Source organism: Molossus molossus, unplaced genomic scaffold (genome assembly GCF_014108415.1).
Source record: "Molossus molossus isolate mMolMol1 unplaced genomic scaffold, mMolMol1.p scaffold_m16_p_4, whole genome shotgun sequence".
NCBI lineage: Eukaryota > Metazoa > Chordata > Mammalia > Chiroptera > Molossidae > Molossus > Molossus molossus.
This window is the reverse complement of record NW_023425377.1, coordinates 17,500,529-17,523,850: the sequence shown is the minus strand read 5'-3', so window position 1 is coordinate 17,523,850 and position 23,322 is coordinate 17,500,529. Positions and strand designations below refer to the sequence as shown.

The window sequence follows — 23,322 nt, the reverse complement described above, 5'->3', positions numbered from 1 at the left end:
GACTTCCTTGAGCTGCAGGAAGGACCTGTGGGGGTTTTTATTGTCGGTGTGATTGCTGTTTGTGTCTCTGGCTGTGTGACCCTGGGCACATCACCCCAGATCTCTGCACTCCACCCTTGGCTGCCACGGAGTGGAGGGGAGAAGTTGCCTTTCTGGGTAATGCTAATTTTAGGAAATAGTCATTTTGACAAGATCCTCTTTAAGGCTTTCAACCAGCCCTCAATCGTGAAAGAAGCCTTACTGTCCTAAAACGACATGAAGAAAAGAGGGAGGAACTGGGGGTACCGGCTGGGGGGGAGAAGCCCACAGGCGCGTGCAGGCCCTGTGAAATGGGTTGAGCGCACTGCTGTGTAAAGGAAGAAGCGATCTTCTTCTATGACCCCCTCGGGGGACATCGGGGAAGACGTGGCCCGGTGTGGGAGTGGAATCAGACACGGGCTCATCCAGGCCCGTCATTTCCCAGACAAGTTTTATAACTGTCACGAGCTCTTGATTCAGTGGTCCTCAACCTTCCTGATGCCGCCACCCTTTAACACGGTTCCTCACGTTGTCTGTGGGAGCATCTGCACGTGGGCGGACCCGCCTGGAGACGGATAGACGAGCGGTGTCCCGGTTCCTAAGACCATCGGAAATTATGTGTTTTCCGATGGTCTTAGGCGACCCCTGTGAAAGGGTCGTTCGACCCCCAAAGGGGCCGTGACCCACAGGCTGAGAACCGCTGACTGGAGGTGACAATGGTCTCTATCCCATAGGCTTTTGTGAAAAATCAAATGAGGTTCCGCAGATAAATGAATAGTGTTAAAGCAACGACAGACACGTAGGAGTATGCTTCTCTAACAAACTCTCTGACCCTCTGTTTTGTTTTGTTTTTAATGTGTGAAATGGGGTAATAGCCATACCTGACCAGAAGGTCATTGAGATTTGACTAAGAAAATGCATGTTAAAAACCCTTAGCACAGCACCGAACACTTGGCTAAGTCCTCAGCAGACGGCAAGTATTATTCTTCAGTGCTTTGCCACCAAGGCCAGTGGGACGAGAAGGGGAAATGAAAGACTATGGCCTTTCATTGCAGACTGGGAAACAAGGTGAAATGAAATAATATCTAAGAGCACAGGAGTCAGAGTTAGACTTCCTGAATCTGGCACCTGAGAGCCACATGGCCTTGTGCAAGTCCCCTGACATAGGGATTCCAAGTATCTGCTAAAGAGGGATCTCAGAGTGGCCAGGAGAAGAGGTTGGCCAATGCATCGTATGTGCTCAGTAAACCCTGGCGTGTTCCATAGCGAACAGATGTTAACAGAGACCGACAGACCCTCTGCAGCAGGGTAGCCTCTGAGTCCCAAAGCAAGGGTTCTCTCCCAGAATTCAGCAAGGAGGAGCAACCTGACAATGACCCGGAACATCACAGAAAAGGCCAAACCATCAGGTAACCTCCAGTTCCCAGTTCAATGTAAAACAGTCCAAGATTCAAACAGAGTACGTAAGAACATGTGGAAAGCGCCTTACCCACCCTTCATCCCTTTTCTGGTTGCTCCCTTTTCGTCTGACAGAAAACAGCCCCCACCCTAACCCTGCCCCCCAGACAAAGAAGGTTGGAATCTCGGGGACCTAGTTTCCTTCAAGTCAACATCGAGTGGGATTTTCGGTCTTCCCACTGCGTGAGTTAGTGCGTGCCAAAGCTTCCCCACCTGAGCTCGCCCTTGCATTTCACCCTGAGGTATAGTCTTCCTTCCAAACCTGTGTCATTTCCACTCACTCCTTCCTGTCTTCTGAGCCTCGGTGAGCGATGTTCCCCTCCTCCTTCACCGAGTGGAAGGATGGCTGCTTTCTGGCTGCTAAACATATAGAAAGACACTCAAACTCTTTGTTGATCAGGAAAACAAAAGAACAAGATGACATTTCCTTCTCAGGAGGTTGAGGGAAAAAATTAAACAAATGGTTTTATCCAGTGTAGGGAGGATCCGGGGAAGCAGATATTCCGTGGGCAGGAAAACAGATTGGCCCAGCCTTTCCGGAGGACAATTTTGTAATAGCTTTGAAATTCAAAAGTGCATATTTCTTTCAGCCTAGCATTTCTCCTTCTTGGTCACCGCCCTACTAGAGAAACTCTTGCAGAAACGCCTAAGGGGACACAAACATGCAAGGAAGTTCACTGCACACTACTCACGACGATGACACATTGGAACAACCAGAAAGCCCTCCTGGGGCAATGCATCCTGTAAGCAGCTGCAGTATGAAATACTATACAGCAGTGTAAGGTAATGATGCAGAGCTCTCTGGATGGAGGAAGAGAGCAGTCTACTATGTACAACGTGAGGGGAACACAATAAAATGTGGACGACTGCACACAGTATGATCGCATTTTTAAAAATCCACACACAAAAGAGACTGGGTAGTTCTCTATTTCTACACACACTTAAGGGAATAGAGAAAGATCTAGAATGATCATCTTTAAGTAATAACAATTATGACCTCAGAGGAGGGGCTGAGATGAAAGAAAACTTTATTTCTACTCCCCCTTTTTTTTTATGTATCCCTCACAAAAATGCTTTGGTGTGATATCTGTGCTATTTAAAATAAGTTAGTAGTGCCCCACTGGTGTGGCTCAGTTAGCTGGAACATTATCACATGCACCAAAAGGTTGCCAGTCCGATTCCCAGTCAGGGCATGTACTTTGATCTCTGATTGGGGTGTGTGCGGGGCAAGCTGATTGATATTTCTCTCTCACATTGATGTTTCTCTCTCTAAAAATCAATAAAACATTTGTTTTTTTAATAAAACAAGTTCAGCCCTGGCCGGTTTGGCTCAGCAGTCAGAGCGCTGGCCCACGGACCAATGAGTTTCTGGTTGGATTCCCGTCAAGGGCACGTACCCCGGTTGTGCCTCATCCCCAGCCCTGGTCGGGCTCCTGTGGGTGGCAGCCAGTCAATGTGTCTCTCTCACATCAATGTTTCTCTCGCTCCTTCCCTCCCATTCTATCTGATGACAAATAGAAAGATATCCTCAGGAGAAGATGATAAAATAATAATAATAAAATAAGTTCGTAGTATCTTGAAAAATGGATGGGTGGTTCTCCTGCGGGCATTCCTAGCTTCAAGTCAGAGGCGGCTGAGGTGGGGCAGAACTGAGGCAGAAGAGGGAAGAAGCCAGCACTGGTGTTCCCAGCAGGTTTCACTTTCGTCCCAGCTTGCAGGGGGGTGTGGGGGGTGACCGCAGTGGAACCAAAATAGCTCAATCCCAAGACAAGCAGGCAGACAGCAGAGTGTTCCCACGGCCACAGACAAAACCACTCACAGGAACACAGCCCCTTACCCCTTGGCTGAGAAAAAAAAAATCACTGAGTCGCTCGTTTCCCATATTCTGGGATATTGACTAGAGAACCCACGACTGGAACATCATGAACAAAATAAGCCGTCGACCAGAAGAGATCCAGAGTCATGGAAGTAGGGAACAGACTGACAAACCTCAGAGGGGCGGGGTGGGAGGGGTGGGAAGAGATAAGCCAGAGAACTTACATGCATGTGTGCACAGCCATGCGACAGGGACATCAGGCTGGGGAAGGTCAATGGGGAACAAAGGGGGACAGCTGTAACACTTCCAACAATAAAAAAAGAGAGAGAACAAATTTAGATGAATGCTTGTCTTCCTATTCTGGGTGTCCCTCTGTCCCCTAAACTGACTTCTCTCATTAAAAAGAAGAAGAGCTGCCCTGGCTGGTGTGGCTCAGTTGGTCGTAGTGTCAACCTGTATAGCAAAAGGTGGCAGGTTCAGTCCCCCGTCCGGGCACATGTGGGAGGTAACTGATCGATGTTTCTCTCTCTCCTCTCTACATGCGTTTTCCCTTTAATCCTCAGAAAAAGACACATATATATAGGAAAGATATTATTACTATTCCCATTTTCCCACTGAGAATAACAAGCCCCAGGGAGACTGAATAATTTTCTCAAAGTCACGCGGCAGGTCAGAGGCAGGTTTGGGACCCAGGCAGGTGACGCGGCGCACACAGGACCGCCCTGCATCCTGCCTGCCCACGTTGCCCTGTCACAAGCATTGTTTTATTGACCCATGACGTCTCTTTTCCTCCGCTTAGGTAGAAGTCCCGTGAAGGTACGAGTTACCACGCGAGGTCTTTACTGATGTGCCAAGCACTTATCTGAGCCCTTTCCCTGCATGAAGTTCCAAGTTCCACAGCAAACCTGGGCATAAACTGAGACAACTTCCCCTCCAGCGGAAAGTAGTAGAACTGGGAGCCAAGCCCAGCAGTCCTCTCTTGCACCCCCCAAGGATGCGAATAATGCCTCATTTGTAGGGTATTCTCTGCCCCTGGGTCCTACCAAATACCTGAAGAAGTCTTGATGGACGAAAGGACAAATGAGTGAAAGAATTCTTGACTTCTGGTCAAGACGGTAGCGCAGGTAAATGCGGTACCGCCTCCTCCCACAACCACTTGAGAATTACAGCTGAACTACAGAACCACCATCACGGGGAACTGCCTAAAGTCTGGCTGAATGGAAGTCCTACAACTAGAGAATTAAAAAGAAGCCACATTAAGGGTGGTAGGAGGGGTGGAGATGTGGAATGAGCTGGTCCCACACCCACGTGTGGCGGATAAAAATCAGGAGGGATATTTCAGCTGTGGAGGTCCCCACTAGGAGCAAGGGGTCCCAGCCCCACTCCAGGTCCCCCAGCCCAGGTTTCCAGTGCCAGGAAGAGAAGTCCCCATAACTCCTGGCTGCAAATACCTGCAGGATCGGAGGCTGGGGGAATCCCAGGCAGTGCCCCTTAAAGGGTCCACACATGGACTTACTCAGACTCACTGCCTCTCAGCTCCCACTGAGCCAGCAGCTTGAAAGGCACTAGAGACACACAGGGAGGAACTAAATTTCCCAGCATCAGGGCAAGAGCTGGTTGGGAAGGCTGAGTCAGCTTTCTCCCAGACAGAAATGCTGTCAGAGGCCATTGTTCTTTTGATTAGCCCTCCCCCCACAGAATTGGCAGGTGGGCTCCATATCTGAGACTCCATCAATATGACTGGCATGTTTGCCCCCCCCTGGTGTTCCCTGAGACCCTAACCTGCCCAACTGTCGGTCCACACAAGCTCTTTCCAGTGGCTTTTTCATTTGAATGGCCTGTTTTGGATCATGCTTCAGATTTTCCTAAAATATTTCAGACAGCACCATCTGGTCTCAGCAAGTCTGGTACCTCTTGCTAAGTGGCCCCAGACCTGACATTAGCAGCAGCCAGCCTTAGGTTACTGCTTGGTCTTGCCTGGCACTTCCAATCCCAGCACAAGGAGCAGCCATCTGAAGACCACTTTGTAGCTCATGCTGGGTGGCCCTGGGCAGACACAGGCAGTGGCTGTCCTTGGTCTGCACCTACTGAAGGCTCCAGAGCCAGTGTACCCAGTAGACAGCTTCAGACCACAAAGCACCACCACCCAACCACCTCCACAAGTGACACATTGAAGTAGTGTCAGCGGGCACCAGAGCCCTGCTGATGTGAGTTCTGCTCTGTGGGTTGGGCCCCTGCATGACTGATCCTCCACAGTGGTCACTGGTTGTAGCCAGTCCTTGCAGCTGATTGGCCTGGGGGTAAATTCCTCCAATTGACATGCCAACAGCAATGAAGGCTCAACTACAAGAAGAGAGTGTACACACTCCACACAGTGGGGCACACCTCAAGTATCCAGCTTTGGTGATGGAGGAGGTTGTGCCACTGGACCCTACAGAACACCTACTACGTTAAACCAATCTACCAAGCCTGGGAGACATAGAAGCTCTACCCAATACATAGAAATGAACACAGAAAGGCTGCCAAAATGAGGAGACAAAGAACATGTCCCAAATGATAGAACAGAACAAAACTCCAGAAAAAGAAGTAAACAAAATGGAGACAAGCAATCTTCTAGATGCAGAGTTCAAAGCATTGGTTATAAGGATGCTCCGTCCTAGTTAGTTTGCTCAGTGGTTAGAGTATCGGCCTCTGGACTGAAGGATTGCAGTTTTGATTCGTGGTCAAAGTCATGTACCTGGGTTGCAGGTTCAATGTCCGAAGGTGGGAGGCAAACAATCAATGTCTCTCTCTCTCTCTCTCCCTTCCTCCTCCCTCCCTTCCTTCCACTCTATCTAAAAAAATCAATGGGAAAATGTCCTCAGATAAGGACTAACAAAAATAAATAAATAAATAAATAAATAAATAAATAAATAAATAAATAAATAAATAATTAAATAAATGGATGCTCAATGAAATTAGAAGAAGAGTAGATGAACTTAGTGAGAACTTCAACAAAGAAATAGGAAACAAAAAACAGAGATAGAAAACATAAAAAAGAACAAGTCAGCCCTGGCCAGTTTGGTTTGTGGACAAGAGTTCCAGGTTTGGTTCCTACTAAGGGCACGTACCTCTGTTACAGTTTGTCCCCACCCCAGTTGAGGTCATGTAGGTGGCAACAAATTGATATGTCTCTCTCACATTGATGTTTCTCTCTCTCTCTTCCTCCCTCTCTCCCTCCCACTCTATCTGAAGATAAGAGCAAAAATGTCCTATGGTGAGAATTTTTTTAAAAAGTCAGAAATGATAGGGAATCAATAGTGGAGTAGATGAAGCCGAGGATCAAATCAGAGATTTGGAAGATAAGGAAACAAAAAACACCACCCAATCAGAACAGCAAAAAGAAGAAAGAATCCAAAACAGTGAGATAGTGTAAGGAGCCTCTGAGACAACTTCAAGTGTGCCTTTATTTGTATCAAGGGGTGCTGGAAGGAGAGAAAAGCAAGAACTTGAAAACCTATTTGAAAAAAATAATGACAGGAACCTTCCCTAACTTGGTGAAGGCAATAGACATAAAGTCCAGGAAGTGCAAAGAGCCCCAAACAAGATAAACCCAGAGGGGCCCACACAAAGACACATCATAATTAAAATGTTAACCCTTAAAGACAAAGAGAGAACCATTAAAAGCAACAGAGAAAAAGCAGTTTTTTACCTACAAGGGAGTCCCCATAACACTGTTAGCTAATTTCTCAACAGAAAGTTTGCATATCTGAAGGGACTGGCAAAAAATACACAAAGTGATAAAAATCAAGGTCCTACAACCAAGATTGCTCTATCCGACAATGCTAGTATTTAGAATCAAGAGACAGATAAAGAGCTTCCCAGACAAGAAAAAGCTAAAGGAGTTCATCACCACCAAACCAGCAGTATGTGAAATGTTAAAGGGTCTTGAAGCAGCATCAGCAGAAGAAGAAGAACAACAAAACAACAACAACTACAACAACAAGAAAGTTCAAAATTATGAACAACAAAATGGCAATAAATACATATTTATCAACAATGAAATCTAAGAAAACAAAATAAATGAACAAGCAGAACAAAAACAAACTCATAGATACAGAGGACATTTTAATGGTTATCAGATGGGAGGGGGGCTGGGGGCTGGGTATAAAAGGTAAAGGGTTTAAGAAATATAAATTGGTTGTTACAGAATAGTCATGGGGATGTAAAGTATAGCATAGGAAATAGAAACAATAATATTCTAACAATGTATGTTGTCAGATGAGTGCAAGGTTTATTGGAATGATCACTTAGTAAGATATGTAATGTCTAATCACTGGGGTGTACATCTGAAACTAATATAACAATGTATGTCAACTATAATTGAAAAAAATGTTTAAATGGTTAAAAATAAATAAATAAAAAGATTCACCCACCACTATTATAAGCCAACCAATCAAGTGAGTACACTCCTTGGGAGTGTCAACAAAGAAGACTGATGTGCTTGGACTCAAGATGGGACAGCTAAACACCACCTAACCTAACGTGGAAAGGCTAGCTTCTAAAGATGTGCTGTCATGAACAACTGCATGAATGACTCAAAATCAATCAATCAATCATTCCCCCCATCTCTCCCCTCCCCTCTTTTCCTCTCTCCATCTCCCTCCCTCTCTCTCTCTCTTACCCTTATGCACAGGAATGAATGAGCTACAAATACTGCCTTGACATCAGTTTGTTCCAGGTGGACTTCATGGCACACAGGGTCTAAAAGTCATCTCTACTCATCTGACACTCTATCCACTGTTTCCTTCCCCTCAATCTAAGAGGTAAGAAAAGAAAAATCAAGCAAGTGTCCACATACCTTTGGATGTGAGTAACACAGTGTCTCTAGAAGTCACCTCAGAGAGAAGGAACGTTTCTGATTCTGGAAGAGAAAAAAAGTTTGAGAAAAGGCAGCTAAAAAATAAGTGTTTGTGCTGAGTGGCGAGTTTCAGGGCTATTTTTTTATAGTTGTCTTTGTGCTTTTCTAGGTAGCTCAGGTTTTCTTCAAGGATTGCAAGTAACTTTTAGAATCTAGGAGAAAAAACTATAAATGTATTTTAAGATGACGATTTTAAAGGCCAATGGAGTAAAAATACATACAAAAATTGGTTGGTTTAGGGTTCATAGACTTTAGGTGACTATTCAGAGTATAATAAAGTTAGCCAATTGAATATTGTAAAGCCACTTAAATGATCCAGGCCTTACTGAGGTAGCTGAAGTGCCTCAGAGAGCCTTCAAGTTACCTCATGATTGCTTTCTAATAATCTTATCCTCAGAATCAGAGGTTGAAATGTAGTGGGAACTTTGATAAACCTCTGTAGTAACTCAGTGAGAGGTCTAAGATGCAGGATCAAGAAGGACTCAGAAGAAACAAGTAAAAAGAAAGGGGGTAGGACCAGTTTACCATAGTGTGTGTGTGTGTGTGTGTGTGTGTGTGTGTGTGTGTGTGTGTGTTCTGAGGCACCTGGAGGACTTTCCTCAACCAATCTCTAATGCCCACGCAGAGGCCTAACCCTGGCAGATGGAAATGGAGCCTGACCTGGGTAACATTTCCTGGTTCTTCAGTAAACATCTCCAAGACTCCTGGGAGGTCAACTAGAGAACCAAAACAGCTGACTTTTCAAAAACAAAAACAAAACAAAACAAAAAAAACCCAGGAAAATAAAACAAAAAAGAAACCATAAAACAAAGAAAAAGAACAGTTTAGTGAACAGACACACACACTTATGGACTGAATTGTATTCCACCCCCAAATGTGTGGTTTTTTATCCTCATCCAAGGATACTTTTTTCCATTTATTTTCAGATAGAGTGGGAGGAAGAGAAAGAGAGAGAGAGACAGACAGAGAGAGAGAGAGACAGAGAGAAACAGCAATGTGAGAGAGAAACATCAATTGGTTGTCTCCCACATGACCAGGGACCAAACCCCAACCAGGTACGTGCTCTTGACTGGAATCGAACCCAAGACTCTCTGGTCCTCAGGCCAATGCTCTAACCACTGAGCAAAACCAGCCAGGGCCCACCCCCCCTAAATTTATATGTTGAAGCCTTAACCCCCATTAGTTTAGAATATGTATATGGAGATAGAGCCTTTAAAGAGGTGATTAAGGTAAAATGCGGTCATTAGGATGGGCCATAACTCAATATGACTGGTGTCCTTAAAAAGGAAAAAAGAGATTAGAACACAGGCACACACAGAGAAAAGACCACGTGGAGACACAATGAGAAGATGGCCATCTATAAGCCAAGGAAAAAGGCCTCAGAAGAAATGAACCCTGCTGACCCCTTGATCTCAGACTTCTAGCCTCCAGAATAGTAAAAACAAAAATAAACTTCTATTATTTAAGCCACCCAGTCTGTGGTATTTGAAGTGCCTCAGAAAGCCTTCAAGAATCAGAGGTTCTGCCCTGGCCGGTTTGGCTCAGCGGTTAGAGCGTCCACCTGCGGTCCGGAGAGACCCGGGTTCGGTTCCCGCTAAGGGCACGTACCTCGGTTGCAGTTTGTCCCCGGCCCTGGTTGGTCGTGCGGGTGGCAGCCACTCGATGTGTCCCTTTCACATCGATGTTTCCCTCTCTCTCTTCCTCTCTCTCCCTCCTACTCTATCTGTACAAAAAATGGAAAAATGTCCTCGGATGAGGATTAAAAAAAAAAAAAAAGAATCAGAGGTTCTTAGAAAATATTCCTAGAAAACTGACACATTAACACATACCACCCAACGCCTACACACACACACACACACACACACACACACACACACATGACTAAGTCTCTAGGATGCTCATTCAGTAGGAGAACCCCAATACATCCGACCAGCAGGAGGAAAAGAACGGCCAGTTGTACCACATACCTGCTGTGAGGGTGGACCCTTCTATGGAAGGCTCGGTGGTCGGAAGAATTGTGGTTGCCTCAGGAAGGAAGCTTGGTGTTGGCAGAGGACATGTGGCTGTCGTTGTGAGGGCAGTGGTGGTCCTCATCTGTGGTGGTGTTCTGGTTGTGACATCAGGTGTGGTCATGGCTGTTGTTGGAAGTACAGCTGTGGTTGTTGTCAAAGGTGAAGTCATGGCTGTTGTTGGAAGCACAGCTGTGGTTGTCATAGCAGTGGTGGTGGTGGTTGTGCGGCGGGTGGTTGTACGACGGGTGGTTGTTGGGGCTGTAACCAACAGAAGATATATGGGGTACTAAGTAGAGAGGGAGGAAAAGGGAACAACACAAATATATTTGGGACCCTTCTATTTCTCTCTGGTTCTACTGCCTTCACCTGGCCCACTGTCCTGGGCCATTGCAATGCCCGTGAAAATCGGGGTTTTTGCTGCTGCCCTCAGCCTTTTCAATCTGCTCTTGATACATTGCTTTGAGTAATCTTTTTCTATGACAGACCTCATTATGTCAGACTCTGCTTAAAATTTTTTATTGGGTCCTCCTTGTCCTTAAGATAAAATGCCGAGCCCAGCCTGTGTGGCTCAGTGGTTGAGCATCAACCCATGCACCAAGAGGTCATTGTTTTGATTCCTGGTCAGGGCACATGCCCAGGTTGTGGGCCCGATCCTCAGTGGGGGGCATGCAGGAGGCCAACTTATGTTCTCTCTCATTGATGTTTCTATTTCTCTCTCCCTCTCCCTTCCTGTTTCTCTAGAATCAATAAAAGAAAAAAAAAATTTAAATAAAGATAAAATGCCAAGCCTCCAACCTTGGCCACAAGGCTCCACCTGATCTAGTCCTGTCTTTCTTTCCAATCTCATGTCTCTATTTTACTCTCTATCTTTCCCCAGCCCACTGGCCTTTCTTCAGTTCTTAAATATATTAGTGACCTTCCAGCTGGATGAACTCTGTACCTGATGTTTCCTTGTCTGTCTCTTCGTTAGGCTGACTACTTCTTAACCCCCATGTCTCAGCTAAATGGCCAGTTCTGCAAGGAGGTCATCTGTAATAACAGTTTTTCTGTAATAATAATTTTTTTGCACTCTCAGACTTTACCTTCACAGCATGTATTGTGTTTAATAACTACACATTTGTTTGATTATTGTGTAATGTCTGCTTTTCCCCCTAGACAGTAAGTTCCATGAGGGAAAATCTGCTATTTATGTTGTTCTCTGATACAAATTGAATACCTACCATGGTGTCCAGCACAAAGTAGGTGTTCCAAAAATGTCAATGAGTAAATGAATGACTGCATCAAAAGTGAGCCCAAATATAAAATTTCAGTCAAGTAAGAAGAATAAACTCTGGAGGTCTCCACAACTCTAATAGACCAGAAAGAAACTATTCATTTCAAGTGGACCTAGAAATGACCCCACAGAATATGGTGGTCAAAAAGTATTTCATAAAATAATAGCTGGTTATACCAGGCTTGAATAAACTCTATAGGTTGTGCCTATAGTTAGCAATAATAGGCTGTACACTTGAAAATCTGTTAAGAGGGTACAACTCACATTAGGTGTTCTTCCCACAATAAAATAAAATTAAAATCTACAAAAACTGAGCTCAAAATATGCAACATAGGGTGAGGTTGTAGTCTCTTTCAGATGTTAAAGATTGGTTCCTGCCAGCACCACTTACCCCCTAAACATTTGAATGTGGTTCATTAGCCACAGTTATCCTACAGATATCACCCATCAAATAAGCCGCATTTCTATGAACTCTAATGGACCAGAAAGATACCATTCATTTCCAGTGAACCTAGAAATGACCCCACAGAGTATGATGGTCAACGAGTATTTTATAAAATAATAGCTGGTTATACCAAGCTTGAAAAGAGTGGACTTGGATTGGCATTATTTAATTCAATAAATCAGAGTTGTAGTAACTTCTGTCTCACAAAGTTGTTTTGAGAGGAAAAATATGCTAATGTGTATGAAATTTCTCTAATTAGAAGCATCCACAAATTTGTTCTCAAATTTTAAAGTGCATTAGAATAAACTAACAAACAAGATAGAAACAGACTCATAGGTACAAAGGACAGACTAACAGCTGTCAGAGGGGAGGTGGGTTGGGGGATTGGGGGTTTGGGGGGTTGAGGGGCTGGGTAAAAAGGTGAAAGTATTAAGCAAAAAAAATGATAGACACAGACAACAGTACGGTGGTTTCCAGAGGGAAAGTGGGGAGGTAAAGAGGGTATAGGAGCGATAAATGGAGTGGTGAACACACAATACAATATACGGAAGATGTATTGTAGAATTGTATACCTGAAACCTATATAATTCTATTAACCAGTGTCACCTCGATAAATTCAGTAAACATTTAAATAATAATAATGATAATTGCCTGACCAGTATGGCTCAGTGGTTGAGCATCGACCCATGTTCCAAGGGCTCACTGGCTTGATTCCTGGTCAGGGCACATGCCCAGGTTGTGGGCCCAATCCCCAGTGCGGGGACATGCAGGAGGCGGCCAATCGATGTTCTCTCTCATCAATGTTTCTCTCTCTCTCCCTCTCCCTTCCTCTCTTTCTAAAATTCAATAAAGAAAAAAATAAAGCAATAAAAATGATAATAAATTAATGTGCATTAGTGTCACCTGAGGAGCTTGTTAAACATATGAATATCCAGACCCTGCCTTTCAAGATGTCCACCCAGTTAGGAACGGAGCCTAAGACTCCTCCATCGTTGGTGAAAGTTGAATACCAGGCCCACTTTAGAAGGCTTCATTCCAGACAAACAAAAAAGGTGGTTATTGTTAGCAACACGCAGCCACAGACTTCCCTCCAGGCAGCGCAGATCTTTAGGAGTTCCGCTGTATATTCCAAATTTCACCCAAAGCAACGGATGGTAACAGAAGAAAAAACACCAGACAATGGCCCTGAGAGTCCCCCCGCCCACCCCAGGCCCCTTCTTCTTTGCTAGTTGCAAACTACTGGCCTACGGGCTGAAGCTGGTCCACGAGCACACTTGATTTGGTTTGCACAGTACACATTTTTCTAAATTTTGAAATCTTTTCCAACATGCAGAAATCAGTATCGCGCACATAAAAACTGAGTGATCTGGAAGCACGGAGCCCAAATGTCTGCAAGGCAGCAATCCCCCTAGATAAGAAACAGCAGCCTTGCCCTGGCCAGTTTGGCTCAGCGGTTAGAGCGTCAGCCTGCGGTCCGTAGAGACCCGGGTTCGGTTCCCGCTAAGGGCATGTACCTCGGTTGCAGTTTGTCCCCGGCCCTGGTTGGTCGTGCGGGTGGCAGCCGCTCGATGTGTCCCTTCACGTCGATGTTTCTCTCTCTCTCCCTTCCTCTCTCTCCCTCCCACTCTATCTGTACAAAAAATGGAAAAATATTCTCGGGTGAGGATAAAAAAAAAAAAAAAAAAAAAAGAAACAGTAGCCTTCTTCAGATGGACCCTGCAGTTTCCCTCCCCACCCACCACCCTCCACGCACTCACCTCTATGGCCTTCTTGGCCCTCATGGGAATTTGCCTCTTCTGTGGCTTCTCTGGTCATAGCGACACATCTCACATTTAATCTGTCTACTCATCGCTTAAGGAGCTAAGCCTCCCCACCCCCTCCCACTGAATCCCTTTTCCACTAACTGCTGGCTCTCCACTTCCACAGGCACAAGCCCCTTCCTGTGCTCACCTTTCTCTAGCTTCAGGCGAATGTTCTTCTTGACATCGTTAAACCAGCCAGGCACCTCGATGCGACAGCAGTACACCGTGCTGTCACCTACGTTGGTGTTGAAGATGGTCAAGGAGACCTCGCCTCTCCAGATAGTCCCCTGAAGTTGGTATTTGGGCGACTTCCTCGAGAGCACCCTTGACCCATCGGTGTGGAGAAGCTCCTCGTTGCATTTGGAGTTGGGACACGGGCCTTTGCCCCAGCACATGCTGTTGCTGAGAGTCCACGATGGGTACATGCAGGGCAAAGTCACTGGCTGACCCAAAAATGCTGTCACGATAGTCTCTGCTGCAGCTGGAGCTGTGAGGAAGGATGGGAAAACCAGGTTGGGCGGTGCTAAAGCATCTCAGATATGCTCTACAGTGATGGTGCAGACAGATGCTGCCCGGAAGGTGAAGAGGGTGGTAGTGTACTTGTTTCTTTAGTCTAAATTCTGACGTGCGCTTCGCCGCAGCTGAGCGCGACGCCACAGCCTTCCATCCCCCAAGTCCAGACAGCTGACCCCACTGAGTGGCCAAACGCATTTCCACCACAAGACCTTTTTGCTGATTTATAAAACTCTGACCTTAAGGACCATCAGATAAACCAATAAACCCTCCAGTGAAACATCCTGACCCTTTCATTCGATTCCACTAACTCATATTAACAGGTCCCAAAGAGCCCTCGACCCACTGTATCCCAATACGCAGTGATTCTGCACTGCCGGCTCGGATGCCTCCGTGGGTCTCCCTCCGCCCTCCCACCAGAGAGCGCCGGGACGGGCAGACAGGCTGCCAGACCACCCCCGTTGTCCTCTGCTTTCAGTGTGGGAAACACAAATCAATCGCCCTGGACCGTTTCCTTGTTGTTAGACAATATGAAGTCAGGTGGAGTTTCAGGATTTCTTTAGATGTTAGAACTGAAGAGGACCACAGGGGTTGGACAGAACGGCAGCTGGAGGGTTCAGTGGAAGGTCACTACAGGTGGGGCACAAGCAGGCTGACAGGTGTGAGTGTGTGACACACAGAGTTCATTCTTGTACTATTTTTTTTTCAATATTTTTTTTTTATTGATTTTAGAGAAGAAGGGAGAGGGAGCTAGAAACATTGATGAGGGAGAACATAAGTTGGCCACCTCCTGCACGCCCCCCACTGGGGATCGGGCCCACAACCTGGGCATGTGCCCTGACACGGAATCGAACCGGCAACCTCCTGGTGCATGGGTCGACGCTTAACCACTGAGCCATACCAGCCGGGCTTGTACTATTATTATGTATTAATTATTGTAAACCTGCTGGTGCCCCACCCTGTTTCGGAAATAAAGTACCCATGTTCCCCAACTCCGGCTGCTCATCAGCATGACCTGGGGAGCTTGTTAAAAATACATATTGTAGCCCTGGCCAGTGTGGTTCAGTGGTTAGAGCGTCAGCCCGTGGATCAGAGAGTACCAGTTTCAGTTCCTGCTAAGGGAACATGCCTCAGTTACAGTTTGTCCCTGGCCCCGGATGGGGCCATGTGGGTGGCAGCCACTCGATGTGTCTCTCTCACATCGATGTTTCTCTCTCTTCCCCCCTCTCTCCCTCCCGCTCTATCTGAGGATAAATGCAAAAATGTCCTCGGGTGAGGATAAAATATATATATATAATTGACCAATCCTGAGTCAGAATCTCTGAGGCCAAAAGCCCATGGAAATGGACATAATCAGGTTCTTTAGGTCATTCTGATGTCATTGACCTCATGCCCAGTGTTTGAAGACCACTAGACAAGCTCTTTGAAGATGACATCCATTTCTGAGAATCTGCAAAACATGTTTACTGCTACAAATGGCAAGCCCACTGGTTTATTTCAGCATCCGTGATTGGTATCTATACACTGAAGTGAGAGCCAGCAGGCAGTAGCTCCAGAACATCAGACTGCATCCTAGGCACCTAGGTCCCTGCTTATTGTTTTCCTCAGGGAACCCCCTGCCCCATGAGACTCTCTGTTCACGAACTTTGCTGACCCATTTGGCTAAGCTGTATGAGACATGGCCCACGGGCCCTGCTCCTCCCTGAGCCAGGTGGCAGGAATGTCCAGGAGATGATCCTCTCTAGGAGAAGCTGGGCACAGACCCTAGGAGGCACCTGGAGAGTAAGCAAAAGGATGTGCTTCTGCCGTTTTCCACATTTGACTCTCATGATGAAGGTCATTACAAATTCAGAGCAGCTCAGAGCCTTCCCTGAACTCCCAGTCCCTTCCCTTCGCCGCAGCGCCGAGGTTTCACAGATCATAAGTGCTGTGGAAGTCCATTTTGCCCACCGTAAAACCAGGACAAAAAGATAGGAAATTCATCGTCATCACCCTCGGCTTTGTTAGTGACATAGAACACCTGTACCTAAACCAATAACTTCTAAAACATAAGCTTGTTCCTATTAATATTTGGAAAATGGATTTTAAAACATATGTAAGAATTATTTCTACTGGAGAGTCATCGGTTTATTTCCCCAAGTATTACAGCATCGTGGGAAGCATCCTACCTCTTAAGAAAAGACCCAATAGAAAAACTAAAAAAAAAGGACATAACACGCAGTTCACAGATGAGGCAATATAAGTGGCTAGTAGATGTCACCTATCTGGCCGAAGTTTAGAACGCCGATAATACCAAGTGTTGGCCGACATGGGCGTAGGGAAAGACAGCCTCCCGGCGTCAACAGCAATGAAACGGGCTAAGGGTCGGACAGCTGCACTGCGGGCCATTTGGCAGTTTCTCTTCACTTTCAACATGCACGTGTGCTGCCTAAGCCTTGGCAATGCCATGTCACCCTAGAAAAACACACATGCACAAGAAAACCTAAGTGCACACGTTTACTGCCGCCCTTGTGTACATGCGAACGGAATGAACCAATGCGTGTACAGGAGCGGCAAAACCATCGCACGTTCGTTCCATGGAGTCACGGGCAGAAGATTGTTAAGGGTGGATAGACCTACGTCGGTGGGTATGAAAACCCTCATGAAACATAAAATATAAAAAGCCTCATGAAAACATAAAAAGTGCACATTTTAACGCAACACATAAAACCATTTGCTAAATAAATACATAAAGCAAGCAGTGTGTGCTGTGTATGTGTGTGGGGACTGGGGGTGCAGATGTATGAAGCTAAATGCATAGGAAAGTGTCTAGTAGGAAGTGCACCCAACTCACTGTGTCCTTCATCTTCGTGACCACTGGAAAGGGATGGGGACTGAGGGTGCTCATCCAAAGGGATTTTAGACTTTTGACATTTTTATTTTTATTTTTTCACCAAGGGTGTTTCCGTATTACTCATCTGGTTAAAAATTAATGTTATGCAAAAAAATGAAACTAGACCATCAACTTACACCATACACAAAAATAAACTCAAAATGGATAAAAGACTTAAATGTGACCCGTGAATCCATAAAAATTCTAGAAGAAAATGTAGGCAACAAAATTGTGGACATCATACGGAGCAGAATTTTCACTGATATATCACCTAAGGCAACAGAAACAAAGGAGAAAATGAACACATGGGACTACATCAAACTAAAAAGCTTCTGCACAGCAAAAGAAACAAACATCAAAATGGAAAGGCAACCCACTGTATGGGAGAACATCATTGCCAATGATACATCAGATAAGGGGTTAATTTCCAATATATATAGAGTGCTCATACAGCTCAACAAAAGGAAGACAAAGGACCCAATTAAAAAATGGGCAGAGGAGCTGAATAGACACCTCTCCAAACAGGACATACAAATGGCCAAGAGACATATGAAGAAATGCTCAACATCACTAATCATCAGAGAGATGCAAATTAAAACAACAATGAGGTATCACCTCACACCTGTCAGAATGGCCACCATCAACAAATCATCAAACAACAGGTGTTGGCGAGGGTGTGGAGAAAAGGGGACTCTAATACACTGCTGGTGGGAATGCAGACTGGTGCAGCCGCTATGGAAAACAATATGGTGCTACCTCAAAAAATTAAAAATTGAACTTCCATTTGACCCAGTGATTCCACTTCTAGGAATATACCCTAAGAAGCCTGAAACACCAATCAGGAAGAATATATGTACCCCCATGCTCATAGCAGCACTATTTACAATAGCTAAGATCTGGAAACAGCCCAAGTGTCCACCAGTAACGAATGGATAAAAAAGCAGTGGTACATATACACAATGGAGTACTATGCAGCAGTAAGAAAGAAAGATCTCTTATCCTTTGAGACGACATGGAGGGACCTGGAAAGTATTATCCTAAGTGAAAGAAGCCAAGCAGAAAAAGACAAATACCACATGATCTCACTTATATACAGAATATAATGAACGTAACAGTCTGAGGAATACAGTAGACCCAGAAACATGGAAGTAGGGCACAGACTGACATCCCTCAGAAGAGGGGGTGGGGGGGTGGGAAGAGATCAACCACAGAACTTATATGCATGTATGCATGACCAATGGACACGGAAAACTAAGCCGGGGAAGGGGCGGGGGTGGGGTGGGGAGGGGGGTGCCAATGGGGTAAAAAAAAAGGTAAAATATCTGTAAGAAAAAAATAAATAAAAAATTTTAAAAAAAATTAATGTTAAAAAAAAGGAAGCCAGCAATTAGGCAATTTGGTGTGGCAGGAAGACACCCACTAGGTTAACCTTGTGAACCTCATCGGCCAGTTACCGCTTTTGTGTCCTTGGAGGAAAGCCACAATAACCCCAACCTCGTTATCACCCCAACATAATGGGGGTAGGGAACAACTCCCCTCAGAGTTTCTAAGCTTCACATGAGGTGAAGTAGCAAGTGCCACATGGAATGAATCAAGTAACCAAGCACATTCGAATTTAGAATTAGGACACAACCCTGTTCCTTCCAGTTACAAAAGTATCCTGCAGCAAAGGAGCTGTTGCTATCAAAGCAATCCCCCCTTTGCAGGAGTTACCCAGGGCGGTGTGTGTGCCGCCTGGGTTCTGGTGCCAGCTTGGCTTCTTCTCCAGCTGGTGACCCCAGTCTGGGTCTCAGTTTCCCCATCTCCGGACTGAACTGTCTGATCCGGCAGCTTTCAAGAGCACGTGCAGCTTTGACCGACTCTCCGTGATTCTGAACAGCCACGCTCTTCTACACTGGTCATTTTAGAAAAGACCCAAAGGGGAAACAAGAAGTTTCCCAGGTGCTGCCTCCTTTAAGTAGGGTTGCAGCAGCGGCACTAGCTCAACCAACAGCTCAAGCAGCCTCCGGCCAGTAGCTGGAAAGGTGGACTTGGACTCCAGCAACTTCCAGCATAACAAAACCCTCCACACCTCGAGTTCCCAGAACAAGACAAGACCACTGCGAACACCAGTAAAGAAAACCCACGGAGGCCGCTTTTCTCCCAGTAATTGCTCCAGAGTCCTGGGGAGAGAAGCAGTCAGTGAGCAATCACTCCGGGTGACACTTCTCGGATACGGGCACTCCCGGGGACAGGAACTCGCAGCAGAAACGCCACGTGGGGTCTGGGTGCTCGCGGAAAGCCTGACCAGGTGGAGACCTGTGCACCCCGGGGGGCTGGGGAGGAAGCGAGGCGAGAGGGCGGCAGGGTCAGGCTGGAGGTAAGGGGAACTGGCTTTTGCTTGGAATGCAGCACGTTTGAAAGATTCGCGCACAAATAACTACCAAACTTTTAAAACCACAAGGGACGTAAGATATTGTCTGGTTCTAGAGTCACAGATTGTTAAACCTGGTCTTATCCGGAGCACTTGAGACACGTGCCCAGCGCCGGCGCTCAGTGAGCAGACCGGGCGAGGACCCAGCACTGTGTCCGACGCCCTCGGGATGAACAGGTCGAAACCCAGAGTGTCCATTCGAATCGTCCAGAACCGGGACGCGGTGTGCGGGGAGAAACCTCCCCTTAAAGCCTCATCCCCAGCAAAATAAACCCCAAAGCAAACAAAAACTGAAAATAAAGAGAAAACAGAAAATTATGCTAACAGCTTCTACCAGAGCAAATTCCCCTAACTCTGCTCAGGACATTCTTTTCCCCATTTCATCGCACCCCTTATTTCTGTGCTTCTTAAATGTCTATTTCTGATCTGAACACAGATAACCCCACCCTGAAACCCCAGAGTGGTCTCAGGATAAAATGTATAACAGAAAGGAGAGAGACCCTCCAAAGAAGAGACCCCGGGGGCTGCTGGAATGAGGGGGGCTCTGCTTTACTGAAGCTGGATCAGCCCAGGATGCCCATCGCAGGATGCCGGGTCCCATGGGACACCGGCATGGCAGGGGTCAGACACTTACTCAGGTAAAGCCTGCACAGCTCAGTCAGCAGCCAGAGAATGAGAGGCCCTTTGGACATTTTGACTGTTGGCCAGCCCCAGGAGTCTGTCTGTCTGCCCAAACTTCATTTCTTATACTCCAGTTAATGCTGACAGGGCGGGACCCTTTTGTTTTCATTTCTCTTTTTTGTCTCAAAATCTTCCCTTTCCTCCAATCCTGAATGGCCTCCCTGAATCTGGGATGCATGAAAAAATGCACTGAGCACTGTCCTCCTGGACACTGGGGTGTGCGTGTCAATGGGGGGCAGTGTGGTGGCGTGGGAACACAGGTACTCCTGTGTCCACGCATTTGGGGGATTTCCTACACGTGCATGAGTGCCCATGCATGTCCTTGTGAGTAAGTTCATGTGTAAGCTGTGCAGCTTGTAATAAAACCCAATTAACTCTCCCCACTGGTAATTATTTACACATGAACCCCTCACAAGAGCCAAAGAAAAGGGAAGCTGGAATTTGGCTCTGTTCCCGCTCTGGGCTCTCCCTCGCCCAATCCTTGCCCCTCTGACCCCGCCACCCTTGTTCTGATAATGGAGAAAGAAAAGCAGGGCTGTAATCAGTCATCACATAAACCAAAAGCACCATTAGAGTTTACTTTACTGGGCAAGGGAGAAAGAAGCTCAGTAGAGAAGCGTACTCTGGTCATCACAAACAAGCCCGGGACTGGGCCCCATTCCACCACCTGTTAGTGAAGCCTCTTGGTGGAGAAGAGCACAAGAGGTAACTCAGGAGCCAGACCCCAGGGCTTGGATGAGATGGCATCCAGCTCTCCTGGACTCTGTAGAGTCGATGATACATCCAGGAACACAGAACCACTCAGAGGAGGAATCAGATCAATGCTCACCAACCAGATGTGTTTTCTTTTTTTTTTTTCAATCCTCAACCGAGGACATTTTTCCATTTTTTGTTCAGATAGAGCGGGAGGGAGAGAGAGGAAGAGAGAGAGAGAGAAACATCGACGTGAAAGGGACACATCGAGTGGCTGCCACCCACACGACCAACCAGGGCCGGGGACAAACTGCAACCAAGGTACATGCCCTTAGCGGGAACCGAACCCGGGTCTCTCTGTACTGCAGGCCGACGCTCCAACCGCTGAGCCAAACCGGCCAGGGATGTGTTTTCTTAAACAAATTTGTACCATCATTAGTTATTGAATGCTTAATGATATGCCAGGCCCTCTCCGCTAAATGATACTGATATGTTATTTAATTCTCACAGCCCTAAGAAATAGATAATGTTATTCCTCCCATTTAGCAGATGTGGAAACTGAATTACATAAATGATATTCACAGCTAAACTGTTGTAGAAACAAGACTCAAGCTCGAGACTCCTGATCTCAAAGCCCATGTCCTTCATCATACACTCTCCTTTGACCTGTAGCACTTAAGGTAATGCAGTCATGAGACCAACCATACCAGTGGCCATTTCCAACCCAGCCCAGACAGGGAATGTAAGGGTGCACACATGTTCTAGATGTTAAAAAAAAAAAAAAAAAAAGCATCATTTAATCATAACCAGCCAGTCTCAAATATTCAACATTGCTCATGCTGAAGAAAATGGTGAAAATACAAATATTGGGTGAGGCTCTGAACTCAGAGAAGCCAGAAAACATGGGAAAGAATTGATAACAGAGGGATCCAGAGAAAATCTGTCCACTGAATGCCCACTGAACTGTAGGATTCTGTTCCCAGGAAACTAGAGGATTTAATCTCTGGATAACTGAAGGGCCCGAGGAAAACACTTACAGAATTGACATTTATATGTCTCCCGCCAATACTTCCCAATCCCCCTTCAGTAAAGTCACCAGTGCAGGATCCTTGGACATGCACGCAGGACTCCTAACTAGTTTTTAGTGTGTCACTTTAAATATAGACAACCAAGCATCCCCAGACATTTGGGGAAAGTCCTGAACATGAAACACATACAAAGACAACATCCAAGAAGACTTTTCATTTATATATCTAGCAAATTGACAGGATGAAGAGCTAGGAGCTGGACAAACATACCTCCCTCCCTCCCCCTCCCCCCTCCCTCCCCCTCCTCCCCCTACATGGCTTTTCCACACAGCATCTTGGGCTTCCTTACAGTATGGCCATCTCAGAGTAGCTGGATTCTTACGTGGTGTCCGACTTTCTCAAGCACAAGCATTCCAACAGGCTCGGGAAGAATTTTTGAAGGGGAAGCAGCTTTGGAAACTAGTTGCCATAACAACCAAACCAGGATGGAGCAGAAGGACAGAGGCACAGGTTTCAGGTGGTGGTGGTGAGTGTGATCAATATATTATGTCACACAGTCAGGTACTTTGAAAATAGGTTTCATAGGTCTTTGACAGATAGGTTGGAACATTCAGGATAAATTTTGATATAAACTTGGGGAATTCAAAAAATGGAAAAAATTGACGCAACTATTATCATCAGGAAAGATAAAATGTTATATAAGAAAGAATATGTAATATAGTACATTTGTTCAATATGAAAGATATTTATATGGTTATAATAATGTTACTGACTACTGGTTTAACACAACATCATGATATAATGACATTGGAAAGACAGGCAGAGAGAAACTAGGGCAGAGGTGAAAGAAAGCAAAACCCTATTCACCCTTGCAGGACATCAGTAGATACAATGTCTCAGATTGATCACTCAAACAATACCAGTATAAGCACATTATTACTGATATGGAGAAAGAAAAAAACAGAAGTGAAAACTCAAAAAGTTTAAATTTTATAAAAAGAAATTAGAAAGTAATTGACTATTTTTTTAGTTACAAAAAATTTTAAATAATTTAACTTTAAAAACTGAACATATTGCCCAGCTGGTGTGGCTCGGTGGTTGAACGTCACCCCGTGCACCAAGAGGTCACCGGTTTGATTCCCAGTCATGGCACATGCCCAGGTTGTGGGACCAGTCTCCAGTGGGGGACATGCAGGAGGCAGCCAACTGATGTTCTCTCTCATCAATGTTTCTATCTCTCTCTCTCTCTATCCCTTTCTCTCTCTCTAAAAATCAATACAGAAAAAAAAAGTAATAAAATAATAAAAACTAAACATCTGGAACACACCTAGCACCCAGATCTTCATTCTAAATATCACTCTCCAGTAGAAAGAACCAAGGCTTCTTGGAGAAATGGCT

General features: G+C 45.6%; 1 protein-coding gene across 1 annotated transcript in view; it reads right to left on the bottom strand.

The window, feature by feature from the left end:
• The window catches only part of LOC118616099 (T-cell immunoglobulin and mucin domain-containing protein 4-like), a 37,560-nt gene extending 17,338 nt beyond the window's left edge, over positions 1–20,222 (bottom strand). The window contains exons 1-4 of the mRNA XM_036241476.1: positions 20,157–20,222; positions 13,873–14,211; positions 10,160–10,462; positions 8,133–8,195 (exon numbers count right to left, since the gene is read on the bottom strand). Coding sequence (XP_036097369.1) covers positions 8,133–8,195; positions 10,160–10,462; positions 13,873–14,211; positions 20,157–20,214 — 763 coding nt within the window. The 5' untranslated portion in view covers positions 20,215–20,222. The remainder of the gene's footprint in view (positions 1–8,132; positions 8,196–10,159; positions 10,463–13,872; positions 14,212–20,156) is intronic.
• Between the last annotated feature and the right edge of the window lie 3,100 nt (positions 20,223–23,322).